The sequence below is a fragment of the Arabidopsis lyrata genome, assembly GCF_000004255.2.
Source record: "Arabidopsis lyrata subsp. lyrata unplaced genomic scaffold ARALYscaffold_8, whole genome shotgun sequence".
NCBI classification, from domain to species: Eukaryota; Viridiplantae; Streptophyta; class Magnoliopsida; order Brassicales; family Brassicaceae; genus Arabidopsis; species Arabidopsis lyrata.
This window is the reverse complement of record NW_003302548.1, coordinates 285,938-302,396: the sequence shown is the minus strand read 5'-3', so window position 1 is coordinate 302,396 and position 16,459 is coordinate 285,938. Positions and strand designations below refer to the sequence as shown.

General features: G+C 33.8%; 5 protein-coding genes across 10 annotated transcripts; all 5 read left to right on the top strand.

Moving 5' to 3' along the window:
• The first annotated feature begins 1,443 nt into the window (after positions 1 to 1,443).
• On the top strand, positions 1,444 to 2,664 carry LOC9301202 (probable F-box protein At5g47300). The gene has a single exon (XM_021016096.1). It carries the CDS (start codon positions 1,535 to 1,537, stop codon positions 2,558 to 2,560), a length of 1,026 nt encoding a protein of 341 aa, XP_020871755.1. The 5' UTR covers positions 1,444 to 1,534; the 3' UTR covers positions 2,561 to 2,664.
• A 1,249-nt stretch (positions 2,665 to 3,913) lies between these two features.
• Positions 3,914 to 6,068, top strand: LOC9301201 (deSI-like protein At4g17486). 3 transcript variants are annotated; one of them, XM_021015421.1, is made up of 5 exons: positions 3,914 to 3,953; positions 4,327 to 4,574; positions 5,054 to 5,341; positions 5,439 to 5,516; positions 5,616 to 6,068. In XM_021015421.1, the coding sequence occupies exons 2-5, from the start codon at positions 4,403 to 4,405 to the stop codon at positions 5,813 to 5,815; spliced, it is 738 nt and encodes a 245-aa protein (XP_020871080.1). In that variant the 5' UTR covers positions 3,914 to 3,953; positions 4,327 to 4,402; the 3' UTR covers positions 5,816 to 6,068. The 3 variants fall into 3 exon arrangements, with proteins under 3 accessions (XP_020871080.1, XP_020871081.1, XP_020871079.1); XM_021015422.1 differs by having other exon boundaries at positions 3,935 to 3,953; positions 4,338 to 4,574; XM_021015420.1 differs by lacking the exon at positions 3,914 to 3,953 and having other exon boundaries at positions 3,962 to 4,574.
• A 228-nt stretch (positions 6,069 to 6,296) lies between these two features.
• On the top strand, positions 6,297 to 8,306 carry LOC110225839 (40S ribosomal protein S19, mitochondrial). 3 transcript variants are annotated; one of them, XM_021015922.1, is made up of 5 exons: positions 6,297 to 6,378; positions 6,871 to 7,000; positions 7,114 to 7,182; positions 7,456 to 7,562; positions 7,656 to 8,306. In XM_021015922.1, the coding sequence occupies exons 2-5, from the start codon at positions 6,880 to 6,882 to the stop codon at positions 8,007 to 8,009; spliced, it is 651 nt and encodes a 216-aa protein (XP_020871581.1). In that variant the 5' UTR covers positions 6,297 to 6,378; positions 6,871 to 6,879; the 3' UTR covers positions 8,010 to 8,306. The 3 variants fall into 3 exon arrangements, with proteins under 3 accessions (XP_020871581.1, XP_020871583.1, XP_020871582.1); XM_021015924.1 differs by having other exon boundaries at positions 6,318 to 6,378; positions 6,856 to 7,000; XM_021015923.1 differs by lacking the exon at positions 6,297 to 6,378 and adding an exon at positions 6,398 to 6,484.
• Positions 8,307 to 10,003: 1,697 nt separating this feature from the next.
• On the top strand, positions 10,004 to 11,850 carry LOC9301200 (palmitoyl-protein thioesterase 1). The gene is made up of 7 exons (XM_002865080.2): positions 10,004 to 10,423; positions 10,581 to 10,707; positions 10,799 to 10,912; positions 11,010 to 11,075; positions 11,154 to 11,192; positions 11,282 to 11,404; positions 11,483 to 11,850. Exons 1-7 carry the CDS (start codon positions 10,239 to 10,241, stop codon positions 11,771 to 11,773), a joined length of 945 nt encoding a protein of 314 aa, XP_002865126.1. The 5' UTR covers positions 10,004 to 10,238; the 3' UTR covers positions 11,774 to 11,850.
• A 1,466-nt stretch (positions 11,851 to 13,316) lies between these two features.
• Positions 13,317 to 15,549, top strand: LOC9301199 (palmitoyl-protein thioesterase 1). 2 transcript variants are annotated; one of them, XM_002865079.2, is made up of 7 exons: positions 13,317 to 14,023; positions 14,201 to 14,327; positions 14,407 to 14,526; positions 14,651 to 14,722; positions 14,807 to 14,845; positions 14,967 to 15,089; positions 15,171 to 15,549. In XM_002865079.2, the coding sequence occupies exons 1-7, from the start codon at positions 13,722 to 13,724 to the stop codon at positions 15,459 to 15,461; spliced, it is 1,074 nt and encodes a 357-aa protein (XP_002865125.2). In that variant the 5' UTR covers positions 13,317 to 13,721; the 3' UTR covers positions 15,462 to 15,549. The 2 variants fall into 2 exon arrangements, with proteins under 2 accessions (XP_002865125.2, XP_020866510.1); XM_021010851.1 differs by lacking the exons at positions 14,807 to 14,845; positions 14,967 to 15,089.
• The last annotated feature ends 910 nt before the right edge of the window (positions 15,550 to 16,459 follow it).

The following is a 16,459-nucleotide window of genomic DNA, read 5'->3' as shown; positions in this document are numbered from 1 at the left end:
TTTTCATTCTTTTGCTGGTGCTCTTCTTCATCTCGGTTCTACATATCCCTTGCTAATCTGTTTGGCTGCAGCACTATCCTTTCGCTTCCGCGAGAGTTTGTTTCATGCCTTTTCTCTGAGTCTTCTTCATCTTCGGACGAAGATCTCCTGCATCGTCGTCTTCCTGGTCTTGGAGACCTTTTCAAGCTTCTCATCCGGCTACATTTGGTTTTAGAGATTTATCTTTGTTAGCTTTGCATTGTTGGTTTTGGTCTTTGTGTAAAATTTGTATTGAGTTTGTAAGCTTCCCTCGTTTGGGCTTTTGGCTCTGGGAGTCTTCAGGGGGTGTATTGGAATTAGGATTTTAGAAAATTTTGGGTTTTTACTAAAATCATCTGTTATTGAATTTGTGATTTTCAAATCTCTTCTCAAATCCAATGTTATTGAAATTGAGATTTCAATAAAATTACTCACAATCTCTTGTTATTCAAACTATAATTTCTAAACTTGATATCAAATCAACTGTTATTGAAAACACAACTTTGTTTTTTTAAAAAAGCCATAACATTGATTTTGGGAGACTTTGGATACAATTTTACATGAGAAATTCAATTAAAGAAATCACACCTTGAGAGGTGTTATTTGAAAAAAACTTCTTTTAACAAAATAAACATAAGAGAAGTTGTCCTTTCACTTTCTCATTCTCATCGTCAAAAGTCAAAACAAATCTGTCACCTTTTTTTTGTTCTTCACTTGCAGAAAAAAACAAAAGATTTCAATGGCAAATCAAATTCATTACCAACAAAATCTCTCTCAGTTTCAAGTTTTTAATTTGAAATCCTAATACAAAAACATAAACTTTTTTATAACCACAACACACCATGATTTCTTTATTTTTTACCACAAACAACGTTGAACGTGTTTTGGAACGTGTTGCAGAGAGAATCCAATTTTTCTATTTTTTTGTAAAGCAACGTTGCAAAGAGATCCCAAATTTTCTAGACAATGTTGGAGATAAGTTTTTTTTGTAAATCCAGTTTTCCTATTTTTGTTTTAAAAATCTCACCAAATCATCCAATATTATCTCTTAAATCTCACCAAATAACAAACTAGTATTTCCTTTTCTAAAATGAAAATTCTAACAATTCCACCAAAAGTATCCTAAAAAATCACATAACTTTCTCAAAATCCAAAATTTCCTAAATTCCACCAAATCCACCCAAATCTTTAATTCAATACACCCCCCTTCATGTACTCGCCAGCTTTGTTTCTGGAGGGATTGAGATCCTTGCCAGCTCTTTGTATTTCGGTTTAAAGTTTATCAATGAAATCAAATCTTTTAGTGAAAAAAAAAAAAAAAAAAAATACTAGTGACTTGTAAAATCATAAAACACGAACCATATTGGAGGAATATTAGAAAACATATAAACTATGTACGAAGAGAAGAAGTTATCTTATGAATAAAGAAATAATATATATATATATATATATATATATATATATATTAAAAGCGAGGAGCACAGAGCAAACGAAAAAAAAAACCTAAACCCTAAAGATGAGAAACACATTGGTGATGTCGGACCTTCCAGGAGATTTGTTAGAGGAGATACTTTGTCGCGTTCCGGCCACATCTCTGAAGCAGTTACGATCTACTTGCAAACAATGGAACAATTTATTCAAAAATGGGAGATTCATAAGAAAACACTTGGATAAAGCCCCAAAGCAGTTTCTGAATCTCATGTTGAACGAGTCTAGGGTTTGTTCCATGAGTGTCAGTTTCCATGGAATTCCATCTGTAGAGGCCACAGGTGAACTTAAGCTAATCGACTCCGTTTCTAGTTTAGAAGATCAATTCGAGATTTCTCAAGTCTCTCATTGTGACGGCTTATTGTTATGCACCGACGACACTAGAATCGTGGTTTGGAACCCGTGTACTGGTCAAACTAGGTGGATCGAACCCAATAATCGTTGCTACTACTATGCTTTGGGATCCTACCAAGACAAATCCTACAGTAATAGCTACAAAATATTGGGCTATAGTGGTTATGGCTTCAAGAACCAAGAACTCGCAATCTATGAAATTAACTCTCATTCATGGAGGTTTCTTGATGTCACTTGTGACTGCATCCTCCAAAGATATACTGATTACGGCGTGTCTTTAAAGGGAAATACTTACTGGTTTGCGTCAGATGAGAAAGAGAAAAATCACAACGTATTTCTGGTCAGTTTTGATTATACAACTGAAAGATTTAGACGTCTACGTCTTCCGTATCAGTGCCCTGATTATAAAACTGCGTCTCTATCCGTTGTTAGAGAAGATAAGCTTTCGGTCTTGTTACAGCGCGATAATACATCAAGGACAGAGATATGGGTAACAAGTAAGATTGGTGAGACCAAAGTGGTGTCTTGGAGCATGGTCTTAGCAGTGGATTTCCCGTCCGAACTATTTATTTGTTCTGGCATAAGTTTCTTGGTCGATGCCGAGAAAAAAGTCGTCGTATATGTTGTGATAATTACTTCGGAAAGGATGAATACGACCGCAAAAATTTGGTCCACATTGTTGGAGAGGACAACAAAGTGAGAGAAGTTAATTTCGGAGTAGCCGAATCATCTTGGCCGTTTTTGTTTAATTATGTTCCAAGTTTGATTCAAATCCGAGAAGGTGTAGGAGGCAAAAGAAAAAGAGACGAAGATTTTTCTTTGAGATGGATTTTTAACTAGATATCCACCTATATTTATTGTTATTTTTAGCTTTTCACTATTATATAAACTCTTGATGGAAGTGGTCTAAGTAAGCTTCACGCAAACCTTCTGTTTTTTTTGTTTTTTTCTTTCTCACCGTTATCTTTGATCATATTCATGTTTTGGCAAACAAATGTTTCATACATACTTGTTGCATTTACTTTAACACAGTTTTTTTTTTTTTTTTTAAGTTTCGTGATCAACAAAGATCTGCATTGCCGCCTCTAGCTCGTTCTTTGACATGTAACATGGGGTTTTCATGCTTCTTTTCTTAACAAATACAAAGACAGAAAAAGCAATTAACCTAAATGAAATATAAACATGAGTGAGACCAAAACAGACATAATGAAGAGCTACGTGTACGTTCCAAGTCTAGTGAGGGTTGTTTCGTGTTTCTAAGCTTTGTTTAATTGGTATGTGATTGTTCATCTTCTGTCATCATATATGAAATTGACTTTGGTTTTTGTGATACAACCTGGACATACGTTTTAGGTTTCCGTCCACAGTCTTATGTGTATCAGTTTGATCAGTCATGTTTGTGGTATCCATAAAACTAAGATACACACACCCACATGTATTCATGACAAATTTCACTATATGCTACAAATAAACAAGGGTTGTGCTAAAAAATCCAAATACAAAGAATTTGGATAAACCTTATAACAGAAGCTATATCGAACATTCTAACTTGATCTACTTAATTTGAATAAACAAAACAAAAAAAAAAACAATCATTATTTAGTTATTGAATACATTCTATCTATAACCAAGGATGTAAAGAAATATCTACAGCTTCCACTCTTTTTTTTCCCCTCAATGTTACAGATTACTGATTATCCATGGAAATTTTTAAAGAAGACAACATTGCATTTGTAACATACATTGCAAACGAGTAACAATGACCAACAACGTCAGTTTGTCAGATGTTTTATATCATTTCTTGATTAGGAAGGACTACGGAGTTATAAGAAGTAATTAAGAAAGGAAATTTAATTTCACTTAGACTTAGAGTGAGTAGGTTTTTTAATTAAAGACATTTCGGTTATTCTCTCTTATTACAAAACTTTGCAATGTCGATCATAACGCAATTTCCCTTTGCAATCTCTCTTTCCCCTTTTCGTATATCAGCCGGAAAAAAAAAAAAAAAAAAAAAAAAAAACAGTTTTTTTCCAATCTCTCTCTCTCTCTCTCTCTCTCTCTCTCTCTCTCTCTCCCCAATTTGAGATTCTCATGTAAGCTCTCTCTTCATCTTCTCTCCAAGGATTTGTTTTCCGTGTAATGTTTGAGACTAAGAGCTCTCTCGATTTCGATTTTTGTTCGTCTGGATCCGTTTCTTTTTTTTGGGGACAATCCTCGTATAATTAGGGCTCCAGATTCGTTTATCCTTTAGTTCCTTTTTCTCTAAAGTTTGGTTTTTGATTGATGGGTTTTCTTGATTTAGCAATCTTTAAGATTTACTTGAAAGATTCCGTAATTTTGCTCTGAATCGGGTTCTTTGTTCTGTTCTCACTAGCTCTACCAAAGCAGTTTCTCTTTTGGATCCCTAAATGTTCAATTATGTGAACAGATTGTTTACTTTTTAGCTTCTCTTCCTTTTCATTTTAGTTTTTTTGCAGAGATTTTAGGAGGAGGAACATGATGATTGTTTGAATTGGGAGAGACAGTTCTTCGTTTGTGTAAAATGCGGGTGCTTGGTTTGAGCTCAAGCTTATGTTCAGGTGAGGACAAGGAAGAAGCAGAGACAACTGGAGAAGGCTGTCTCACGCCTGTTTATCTCAACGTCTATGATCTGACTCCTGTCAACAATTATCTCTATTGGTTCGGTCTTGGCATATTTCACTCTGGCATTGAGGGTAATTGCAGCTTCTTCTCTATAACTTACTTGACCTATCCAAAACTTTTCTCTGCCATGTTCATTACTATTTACTATTAGTCTATGTATCCTGCCTAGTTCATTGCTTTCTATTTGCTTTCATCCATAGCTGGTTTATCATGTTATCAATGTACTCTAGTCTTGAATAGGAACAATGATACTTTGTTCTGACAAGTTGTGGTTTATTGATTAGGTGACAATGCTTGGTTCTTTAGACAATGGTTTTTATTATATTAGCTATGGAATACATAATTACAAGGAAAAAGTGGAACAAGTTTTGAGGAATCCCTCTAGAATGGAATGCTTTTTCAAATCCTGCCTTATCGTCTGAAACTATCTCTTTCAATAATTAGAACTTGCCTAATGATGAGTTATAACGCTACTTCTACTGAAGCTGTTATTGTTGCTAAATGTTTATCTAATGTGAAGTTTTTTTCACTTTGCTATGTCTACTACTAGCTCATGGTTTCGAATATGGATATGGGGCTCACGAGTATTCGAGCAGTGGGGTATTTGAGGTTGAACCTAGGAGCTGTCCAGGTTTCATCTTTAGGCGGTCAGTTTTGCTGGGAACCACCAGCATGTCTCGCACAGATTTCCGCTCATTCATGGAGAAGCTTTCGAGAAAGTATCATGGGGACACATACCATTTAATCGCCAAGAACTGCAACCATTTCACTGAAGAAGTATGCTTGCAGGTAACAGGAAAGCCTATTCCTGGATGGATTAATCGGATGGCTCGAGTAGGTAAGATAACTTTCTTATTCCAGCTTATTATTTCTTAATTGGTTGTTGTTGTTTGACATTTATATTTTCATGGTTGCTTGTTCTTGAATACCTCCAGGTTCTTTCTGTAACTGTATCCTTCCAGAAAGCATACAGCTCTCATCGGTTAATCATCCCGAAGCCCTCGAGTTCTCTGGTAAGTTTATCATGTTTTCTCTACTTAACTCCAAAAAAACTGCAATACGCTTTTGGATTTCTGATGACACCAGTTGTGTTTTATTTACCTCCATTGTAGATGATAACGATGGATCAGAAGAATCAGTTGCATCTTCTGTGTCATACGAAACAGATGGAGAAGGATCGGACCATCATCTCATAACAGCACCAAACAGCGACATTGCGTATCTACAAGACAGACCAGTAAGACTTGCCCGTGAACTCCTCCAAGAACCAACCGATGATGCATCTCCGCAGTACTTGATGAAGCGTTCCTGATCATCACAATCATCAAGAACTTGTGTTGTCTGTAAACAGAAGTGATGCAATGGGTCCATTTTGAATATTCTTTGGATCTATAAATGTAAAAAAAGATTAATTTAAATGAGAACCCATCTAAGATGTTGGATTGTGTAGTGTAAGATTAGAGACAAATGGTGTGAATTTGTTGACAAAATTGTGCCTTCTTCTTCTCTCTCTGTGAGTTCATAAGTCATAAGATTTGTTAGACTAATAATTACTATTGATCCTATTTATAATCAAATTTTGAGACAGTTAATGGTTATGGTGATTTGATATGTCAGAAGCTGTCTTCTACACGAAGGTGTTTCTTTGTTCTTTACTTGAGACATTTTGCAGCTGTGTTAGTTCAATGAAGCCATCACAAGACTAGTAATTTAACTTATTGGGCTTACCCCGGGGTAAATTGGGCCCATTAGTTTTAGTACTAACGGCCCAGTTTGGGTAAAAACAAGTTATGATCAGATCCAGACCGCCCAAAAATTGGTAAGGCGGAAACATTTTCACCAGATTCGTCTAGGGTTCTTGGTCGTTCTTAACTGGTACGTTTCAATGGTTTCCTTTCTCTGTACTTCATCATTTCTGCGAAATTCACGAACTGGGTCGTTCTAATCTAAGTGAGAGGTGTAATGTTACGTGTTTAATTAGGTCTGATCTGCTTCATTTTGTAATCAATTGAGGAATATAGATCATCAGCGATACAAGAACTTAGTTTAGGGTTCTAAGCTCTCTGTTTCTTTGATTTACTCATTAATGTGATTAAATGTCTCTAATTTGGATTTTCAACTGTAAAATTCAATGATGTTGTTCCATAATTTAGGTTTTGAAGATCAGGAAACTGAGTATTTCTGCTTCCAACAAAGCTTTCAATTTTTTTTTGCTTTGCCATTGGGTATTGGACTTATCAGTATTTTTGTACATTTGAGACAATGTTGTTTGACCTAATTGCCATGGTCTGTGGTTTACTTACACTTGAAATACTAATCCTAGTTGAACTTTTCATGGCTTTGTTGATATAGTTTCATCGTTTACAGGCATCTAGTATGGCTTTCTGCACCAAACTCGGTGGTCACTTGAAACATGGGGTTATCCAAAACAGAAATGTTCCAGTGACATCAATGCTCGGTTCTCTCCGCTACATGTCCACTAAACTTTATATTGGTGGTAATTATAACTTCCTATCTGATTGATTCTTTTTGCACTTGTGAATGTATTGTTACTCTGCTTTCTCGTGTATTGCAGTTTAAATGTTTTGGTCACTCTTAATCTTGTCCCAGGTCTATCACCCGGAACTGATGAGCAGTCCTTGAAGGACGCTTTCTCTAACTTCAATGGAGTGACAGAGGGTATGCCCTGGATCTTACCAACGTGTTTTTGTTTGCGCTAGTTAATGTATAAACCATTCAAGGATATGTGGCTTGGATTAAGCTGTTATAGTCTATCGTTATACCATAAATAATTGGTGTTGATGAGCTTTTGCAATATGGTATTTTTGTTTTCGCTTAGGTGTGCTTCGGGACTTAAGTATCTTGCTGATTGCTGACTACGGTCAATATATTTAATCATTTCAGTCTTGTGTATTGAACTAGTAGTATCTTGTTGTATCTTTGGTTGTGCAGCAAGAGTCATGACAAACAAAGTGACTGGGAAGTCTAGAGGTTATGGATTTGTTAACTTCATAAGTGAGGATTCTGCCAACTCTGCTATTTCAGCAATGAATGGACAGGTTAGAAATCTAAAGAATCTTTTACCTATCATGTCAATTGTTGTGTTGTATGGTTAACTTTCCCCTTCTGTTGGTTTTGGGATGGTTAAATAGGAGCTGAATGGGTTTAACATCCGTGTAAACGTTGCGAAAGATTGGCCAAGTTTACCATTGTCTGTAGATGAGAGTATAGAAGAAGCTGAGAAGAAAGACAATAAAATGGTGAGCCGATCTGTATGGAAAGATCCATTCGTTGACGCATTCCTGATGAAGAAGAAAAATGCAGCACTGAACAGGAAAATATGGTCAAGAAGATCAACGATTCTGCCAGAGTATGTTGATTCGGCGGTGAGAATCTACAACGGCAAAACTCATGTGCGTTGTAAGATCACAGAGGGGAAAGTTGGGCATAAATTCGGAGAGTTTGCGTTTACAAGAAAAGTGAAGAAGCATGCTAAAGCAAAGTAGTTTCTTCTTAAAATGAATTGGTCAGCTGCTTGAAAGGATTGTGTTGAAAAGCCAGAAACGAATCGAATCAATAAAAATTCTTAACAGGTAAAACTCATTAGCTCACATGATCATGTAGACGAATATTAAGGTTTAGTTTTGTTGTCTTCTCTGTATTTGTGGACCACAAAGTGCCTAAGTTATTTTGGAATCAATTATGGTTCTTAAATGCATCTCCTTAGTGCTTGTTGAAGCGGTCTTGATCAAGAACTTGTATTGTCTCCATACAGAAGTGAGCTAATGGGTCCATTTTGAGTATTATTTCGATCTAAAAATGTGAAAAAAAAAGGATTGAAATTGAAATGAGAATCCAATCTAAGGTGTTGTTGGATGGTAGTGATATTAGAGACAAATGGTGTGAACTTGTTGACAAAATTGTGTCTTCTTCTCTCTTTGCGTTCACATTTCAGAGTCATAATTCGTAAGATTTGCGAGACTACTAATGAGTACAAGAATGTATAATCAATATTCACAGTTACTGGTTATGGATTTGATATGTTTGCTCAGAAACTGTCGTCTAGACTTGAACGTATTTATTATTCAGTTCACATTTTCATGCAATGGAGCCCTCACAAGACCTGTAATAAGACGAGTTATATTTGTAGGTTTTTATGATTTATAAGCTAAGAAATTCATTTAGTTTAATTATGAATTGTATTCACAGATTATGCAGATTCATGAGCTGAAAAACTTTTGTTTGTAGATATTATAACTTACATTATCTATAAATTCTATTTATATAATTTTTGTATTTTGGAGCTAAAAAGGTTATAATTTTATTCGTAGATTTCATACTACTTACGAAAGGAACAAATACATTTACATATTTTGTAGATTTTAGTTGCTTACCAAAAATGTTCAACCATGTATTTTGAATGTTTTTGAGTGTTAAGGTGGTGTAATAGCATTTGGAATTATTTTGTGTTAAAATGACAAATCCTATGTTATTCAATCATCAATTTTAAAAAGTTCTATAAAATCCAGTGTTATTGAAATAAATAATGATTCCAAAAATGTACCATCAAACCCACTATTATGGAAATATTTTAACCACTAGAGTTTGATGACTTTAAGGTGGTTTAGAAGATTTTGTAAGTTAAAACTGCAAAAATTTAAATCACATGGTTTTAAATGAAATTTGGAAGAACTTTACAATAAGTCATAACAATTAATCTAAAATCACCCAAAATCATTTAAAAACTCATTAAAATTCGAATCATTCAAAATATATGGTTGGATAACATAGAATTTGTCATTTCAACACCAATCATTCCAAGTGTTTGATTTATTGATTTTTTTTTTTTTTTTTATCATAGAGAAAGCAAAAATCTCTGTCAATGGCAAGTAGGTACCAAGTAGTGGCACTGGCATGAGAGAGTGATGTCTGGATTTATTGATTTCTTTGGTAGCCTATACTTCTATGTTTCCTTGATTTTTCATTCCAAATATGGGAGAAAGTTATAACAAATAGTATTCGATATCAAACGTCAAAACATGTACTCTCAAATATATTTTATTGGAATATAGTTATGGAGATATTTTTACCTGGGGGAGATGGAACCAAACTAAGATCTAGAAATGTGATTGGCTAACGAAAGAAGCACAATAAGTAAACAAGTGACAGTGACAATTTATCCCTCAACAACAACACACATTCACATATATCTTTACTTTTATTTTCCTATTCTCAATTTTCAATAGATAAATGGCAATTACAAATATTTAAATAGACAAATAAATTATCAAATATTTATCCCTAAAAAAGTTAATTCACAAAAATTTTGTAATAAAACAAATTCTTATACAATAGTAAATATGATTGGATTTATAAGTTATTGTAAAGATCAAAATATGAAATCCCCTTTAGTATATGCTATGTTATAAATACATAGACACATATATACGTGCCCTATTAAAAGAGGCAGCGAGAAGATAACATAGGAGGAAGAAGAAGAAAGATGATGAAGAAGAGAGTTAATGCAAATGCAAGAAGATATTAACTAATCAGCACCGTCCATTTTTTTCATCTAATTCTTTCTTACTTGGCCGCAACTTCCAACCACATCACACACTCTTTCTGTTCCCTTTATATATTCCCATCTCAAAAGTTCTTGGAGACACATAAACATTAAAAAAGAAAAAGAAAAAACACATAACCATAATCGCTAATCGCAACTTTTGCGTTTGTCAATGGGAAATAAAGGTTTGAAGCGGTCTTGTGTTGTGGTGGCGGTTGCATTATTAGCCATGGTTCATGTTTCTGTTTCAGTTCCGTTCATAATGCTTCATGGAATCTCAGCTCAATGTTCTAATGCTAGAGATGCTAACTTCACACAGCTTCTCACTAACCTCTCTGGCTCTCCTGGCTTTTGCTTGTAAGTCAATCCACAAAATAGTTTATCCGTTTTGATAACCGAAAGATGGGGACATGTAGAAAGAGTTGTGTATTATTGGTATCTAAAACGTCCAAAGTCGTTAACTATGATGATGTATTTGGTTTGATCCAACTCTTCTTTTTGGTATGGTATCCAGAGAAATTGGAAATGGAGTAGGCGATTCATGGTTAATGCCACTTGCACGGCAAGCGGAAATAGCTTGTGAGAAGGTGAAGCAAATGAAAGAGTTGAGTCAAGGATACAACATTGTTGGAAGATCTCAGGTTCTTGATACTTTCTTAAAAAAATCTAAAATCGGTTTTTAATCATTATTACATGTTTCAGTTTCAGTAATGTTGATGAATGATGGAACAGGGGAACCTAGTGGCTCGAGGCTTAATTGAGTTCTGCGACGGTGGCCCTCCGGTTTACAACTATATATCCTTGGCTGGTCCTCATGCTGGGATATCCTCTGTTCCTATGTGTGGTGTAAGCTTTTTTTTTATTATTTCCTCTAATTATTTTTTCTATGATTTAATTTTAATCAATCAATCACAGTAACAACATTGTATTTTTCTTGTTAAAGTCTGGTTTATTCTGTAAGTTAGCAGATGAGCTAATCAAGGGAGATATCTATAGCGACTTCATTCAAGTAAAACATCTCTTTCTCTCTTTATTAGGATTAAATCCTTAGTTACAAATTAATTAAAATTCTTTAATAACTCTGCAGGATCATCTTGCTCCTAGTGGTTATCTCAAAATTCCTACTGTATGTCTACTCACCAATTATATCTTGATGACCAAAACAACTATTTTAAATTTTGAGATATCACAAAATCTTTGTTTTTGATTTATCAGGATATGACAAAGTACTTGGAAAACTCTAAGTATCTACCTAAGCTTAACAATGAGATACCAAATCAAAGAAACTCAACTTACAAAGACCGTTTCACCAGTTTACAAAACCTGGTTCTTATCAAGGTTTGGTCTCTTCAAAACCATTCTACTTTTCAACTATCTTTTAATTCCTCTCTTGATGATTCTGCTTTTGTTTTACAGTTTCAGGACGATAAGGTTATTGTTCCAAAAGATTCATCGTGGTTCGGGTTTTATCCGGATGGTGAATTTGAACCTCTTCTCTCTGCTCAACAGACAAAGCTCTATACAGAGGATTGGATAGGTCTGAAAACATTGGATGATGCTGGAAAAGTGAAGTTTGTGAGTGTAGCCGGTGAACATATCAGAATGGCAGATGAAGATGTCGTCAAACATGTTGTACCTTATCTCCAGGACCAACCGTCTTCGGTGCAAAGAGTCAACCGCAAGACGAAGCAGCCCTTGCATCCTTAGAAAGAGCAAATACCTCAATAGTTATTATACTTATTCATGCAATTTATCGAAAAAAGCTTAGTAATGATTTTGTAGAACTAGAATCATTATTCTTATATAAATATAGATACATTATACATATATACCTATTTGAATTATCGAATTAATCCGTAGAGAAACGACGAATGAGATCTTTATCACCAATTTTCTTCAAGACTTCAATGGGTTTCTCAACATGAGAAACTTTCAATTAATCTCATTTTCTTATCGAGCATCGATTCGCTTAGCAGCTTCCCAAGAAAGCCCATGTATACATGAACGTTGGTGCAACCTCTTCAATATACACATAAACCAACCAATGCATAAATAACTTTTAGAGTTATAGTGTCTGCCTACAGAAGTGAGTCAATGGGTCCATTTTAAGTATTTTTTCGATCTAGACATGTAAAAAAGATTATAATCTAAGATGTTGCATGGTAGTGTAAGATAAGAGACAAATGATGTGAACTTGTTGACAAAATTGTGTCTTATTTTCTCTTTTAGTTCACATTTCAGTGTCATAATTCGTAAGGCTTAATTACGTGACTAGGTAACTAATTAGCATTGTAGTTTTAATCAAATTTTTACAGTTATGGACTTGATATGTTCACTCAGAAGCTGTCGTCTAGATTTGAAAATATTTGTTATTCAGTTCACATTTTGAACCTATTACTTTCAAGGAGCTAGAAAATTATAACTTTGGTTCAAAGATTTTTAATTTATAAGGTTCATAAATTTTGCAGACTAAATTTTCTGCTTGTAGATCTTATAATCTACATAAGCTATGAATTCTATCTAAATAATCTGTAGAATTAGGAGCTAAAAAGTTAAAATTTAATTTCGAGATTTTATTCTTTACAGAAGGAGCAAATTTATTTGTATATTTTGTAGATTTAGTTGTCAAAATAAAATTTAGTCTATACATTATACAAGGTGCAAGTTAAATTTATAAAATTTGTGGATTTGGGAACTAAATTTAAAAACTTGAAATATATAATTTATGCATTCTCTCTTGTTTTTTTTAGTTATACATAAACCAAATATATTAGGTTATTCTGTATTTCAGATAATATTTAATTCCCAACAATTTATTTACTTTTTATAAGAAGACAATTAATTACTCTCTGATAGTTGGCAAGTGGTACCAAGTGATTAATGCAATGGGAGAGTAATGTTGGATATATTAATTTCTTTAATAGCTTATACTTCTATGTTTCCTTTTTTGATTTTTCATTCCAAATATGGGACAAACTTATAACGTCAAAACATTTTTTTTTTCTTTAACGTCAAAACATTTACCTCCAAATAGTATACTTTTATATTGGAAAATAGTTTTGAGATATTTTACGAGAGATGGAAACAAATTAAGATCAAGAAATGTGATTGGCTAACAAAAGAAGCACACTAAGCAATACAGTGACATTTTATCCCTCAAACACACGTTCACATATCTTTACTTTATTTCAGTAGTTTTCCATTTTAAATTATTTATATGTATTTAAAAAAAAAAATCACAGCACAAATAGTTTTCAAATATTATAGATTCTGAAACTCAAGTAAGTGCAACTCCATTAAAAATGATAAATTACATTTATTTATATTTACAAAAAAATTCTTTGTAACACCTGATATTTATTAATATAAACGTGAATTACAATAGTCACAACTCACAATGAAGGACTTGATTTATTAATTATCACAGAATGTACCAAAGTATGATAATAAGTTATTGTAAATATGTAATATGAAATTTTCTTGGTAATATGTTAAAAATACATACACAGACACGTACTAAAGGAGGCAACGCGGAGATGTCATTAGAGGAAGAACTAGGAAACAGAGCGTTATTGCAACTGCAACCAAAAACGTTAATGCAAGATCTCAGCTAATCAGCACCGTTAATTCTTACTTGGCCGCAACTTCCAACCACATGACGCTCTTTCTATTCCCTTTATATATTCCGGCCATCTCAAAAGTTCTTGGAGACACAAAATATCATAAACATAAACATAAACGCCAATCGCAGCTTTTGTACTCTAGGCGTTCTACAATGGAGAAAGGTTTGAAGCGGTCTGGTGTTATGGTGGTGGTTGCATTCTTAGCCATGGTTCATGTCTCTCTTTCAGTTCCGTTCATAATGCTTCATGGAATCGCATCTCATTGTTCTGATGCTACAAATGCTAACTTCACACAGCTTCTCACTAACCTCTCTGGCTCTCCTGGCTTTTGCGTGTAAGTCAATCCACAAAATAGTTTATTCGTTTTGATAACCGAAAGATCGGGCCATGTAGAAGAGTTGTGTATTCTTGCTATATTCTTGTTTTATATAGCATGAACAAGATGATGTATTTGGTTTGATCTGATTCTTGTTTTTTTTTTTTTTTTTTTTTTTTTTGGTATGGAATCCAGAGAAATTGGAAATGGAGTAGTAACTTCATTGTTCTTGCCACTTACACAACAAGCAGAAATAGCATGTGAGAATGTGAAGCAAATGAAAGAGTTGAGTCAAGGATACAACATTGTTGGAAGATCTCAGGTTCTTGAAAACCCTAAAATAGATTTTGATCATTATAACACGTTTCAGTTTCATGGATGTTTGATGAATGACGGAACAGGGGAACCTAGTGGCTAGAGGCTTGATCGAGTTCTGCGACGATGGACCTCCGGTTTACAACTATATATCCTTAGCTGGTCCTCATGCTGGCATTTCTTCTATTCCTCCGGCTATTTGTGGTGTAAGCTTTTTTCTTTAATCCTCAAATTATCTAAACTTTTATCTCTAATTTAATTTTCATCAATTAAAGTAACAAACAACGATTGTTTTGTTTGTTTTCTTTGTTTTGTTTTGTTTTTTGTAAGTTGAAGTCCGATCCAGCATGTAAGAAATTTGATGAGTTGATCAAGGGAGCTCTCTATAGCGAGTTCATTCAAGTATATATACCTCTTTCTCTATACAAATATCATGATTAAAGAGTCAATTAGAAATTTAAAAAAAAATCTGTAATGACTCTGCAGGATCATCTTGCTCCTAGTGGTTATTACAAAATCCCTAATGTATGTCCATTCACCATCGTTTATAGGAAAACTTGCAAAATCAACAAATAAGTAATTGATGATCAAAACAACAACATAAAGTTTTAACATAGATTCCACAAAATCTTTTATTTATTCTCAGGATATAAATGAGTACTTGGAAAGCTCTAAGTATCTACCTAAGCTTAACAATGAGATACCAGACCAAAGAAACCAAACTTACAAAGACCGTTTCACCATTTTACAGAACCTAGTTCTTGTCAAGGTTTAATAACTTCAAAACCATCTAGACTTTTCAACTATCTTCTCATTCCTCTCTCTTGATGATTCTGTTTTTTTCTTACAGTTTCAGGACGATGAGATTATTACTCCAAATGATTCAACTTGGTTTGGGTTTTATCCGGAGGGTGAATTCGAACCTCTTCTCTCTCCTAACCAGACAAAGCTCTATACAGAGGATTGGATCGGTCTGAAAACATTGGATGATGCTGGAAAAGTGAAGTTTGTGAGTGTAGCCGGTGGACACCTCAACATGGCGGATCAAGATGTCGTCAAACATGTTGTACCTTATCTCCAGAACCAACCGTCTTCCGTACAAAGCTTCAACCGCAAGACCAAGGAGCCCTTGCATCCCTAAAAAGGAGCAAATACCTCAATCGCTATACTAATTTATGCAATATCGAATAAGCTTAGTGATGATTTTGTATAAAAACTTGAAATATATAATTTATGCATTCTCTCTTGTTTTTTTAGTTATACATAAACCATATATATTAGGTTATTTTGTATTTCAGATAATATTTAATTCCCAACAATTTATTAACTTTTTTATAAGAAGACAATTATTAACTCTCTGTTAATTGGCAAGTGGTACCAAGTGATTAATGCAATGGGAGAGTAATGTTGGATATATTAATTTCTTTAATACTCCCTCCGTTTCGTTTTAGTTGTCGTTTAAGGTTTTCTCACACAAATTAAGAAAAACATTAAATTTTCTGTTTTACCCTTTATTAATATATTTTATAAAAAAATTCATTGGCCGAATATTAAAATAGTAGAGATAAAACTGGAATTTTCACCAAACATTTGCATCGAAAACCTAAAACGACAATTATTATGAAACAAAATTTTAACTCTAAAACGACAAGTAAAACGAAACGGAGGGAGTAGCTTATACTTCTATGTTTCCTTTTTTGATTTTTCATTCCAAATATGGGACAAACTTATAACGTCAAAACATTTTTTTTTTCTTTAACGTCAAAACATTTACCTCCAAATATACTTTTATACTGGAAAATAATTTTGAGATATTTTACGAGAGATGGAAACAAATTAAGATCTAGAAATGTGATTGGCTAACAAAAGAAGCACACTAAGCAATACAGTGCCATATTATCTCTCAACACAAATTCACCTATCTTTACTTTGATCTCCTGAAATCTTATCTTCCAAACTTGTAATTCTCTGAACCAATTGTAGGCTCCAAAATTTAGACTTTTACCATTTACCAAGTCCAGAGTTCCTATGTTGTCTCCTTCAAAAATGACTCTTGTGTAACCATGACTCCAACAGTTCTGCACTGCCATGATGAGAGATTGATATTCACCTTCCTCAGCATTTGAAGCCTTCACTCTC

Coding starts and splice junctions, on each gene's coding strand:
- LOC9301199 (XM_002865079.2), top strand. CDS start 13,722: ATGACGCTCTTTCTATTCCCTTTATATATTCCGGCCATCTCAAAAGTT. Junction 14,527..14,650: donor TTCCTCCGGCTATTTGTGGT/GTAAGCTTTTTT, acceptor GTTTTTTGTAAG/TTGAAGTCCGATCCAGCATG. Junction 14,723..14,806: donor TCTATAGCGAGTTCATTCAA/GTATATATACCT, acceptor ATGACTCTGCAG/GATCATCTTGCTCCTAGTGG.
- LOC9301200 (XM_002865080.2), top strand. CDS start 10,239: ATGGGAAATAAAGGTTTGAAGCGGTCTTGTGTTGTGGTGGCGGTTGCA. Junction 10,708..10,798: donor ACATTGTTGGAAGATCTCAG/GTTCTTGATACT, acceptor ATGATGGAACAG/GGGAACCTAGTGGCTCGAGG. Junction 10,913..11,009: donor CCTCTGTTCCTATGTGTGGT/GTAAGCTTTTTT, acceptor TTCTTGTTAAAG/TCTGGTTTATTCTGTAAGTT.
- LOC110225839 (XM_021015922.1), top strand. CDS start 6,880: ATGGCTTTCTGCACCAAACTCGGTGGTCACTTGAAACATGGGGTTATC. Junction 7,001..7,113: donor CACTAAACTTTATATTGGTG/GTAATTATAACT, acceptor ATCTTGTCCCAG/GTCTATCACCCGGAACTGAT. Junction 7,563..7,655: donor TTTCAGCAATGAATGGACAG/GTTAGAAATCTA, acceptor ATGGTTAAATAG/GAGCTGAATGGGTTTAACAT.
- LOC9301201 (XM_021015421.1), top strand. CDS start 4,403: ATGCGGGTGCTTGGTTTGAGCTCAAGCTTATGTTCAGGTGAGGACAAG. Junction 5,342..5,438: donor TAATCGGATGGCTCGAGTAG/GTAAGATAACTT, acceptor GAATACCTCCAG/GTTCTTTCTGTAACTGTATC. Junction 5,517..5,615: donor CGAAGCCCTCGAGTTCTCTG/GTAAGTTTATCA, acceptor CCTCCATTGTAG/ATGATAACGATGGATCAGAA.
- LOC9301202 (XM_021016096.1), top strand. CDS start 1,535: ATGAGAAACACATTGGTGATGTCGGACCTTCCAGGAGATTTGTTAGAG.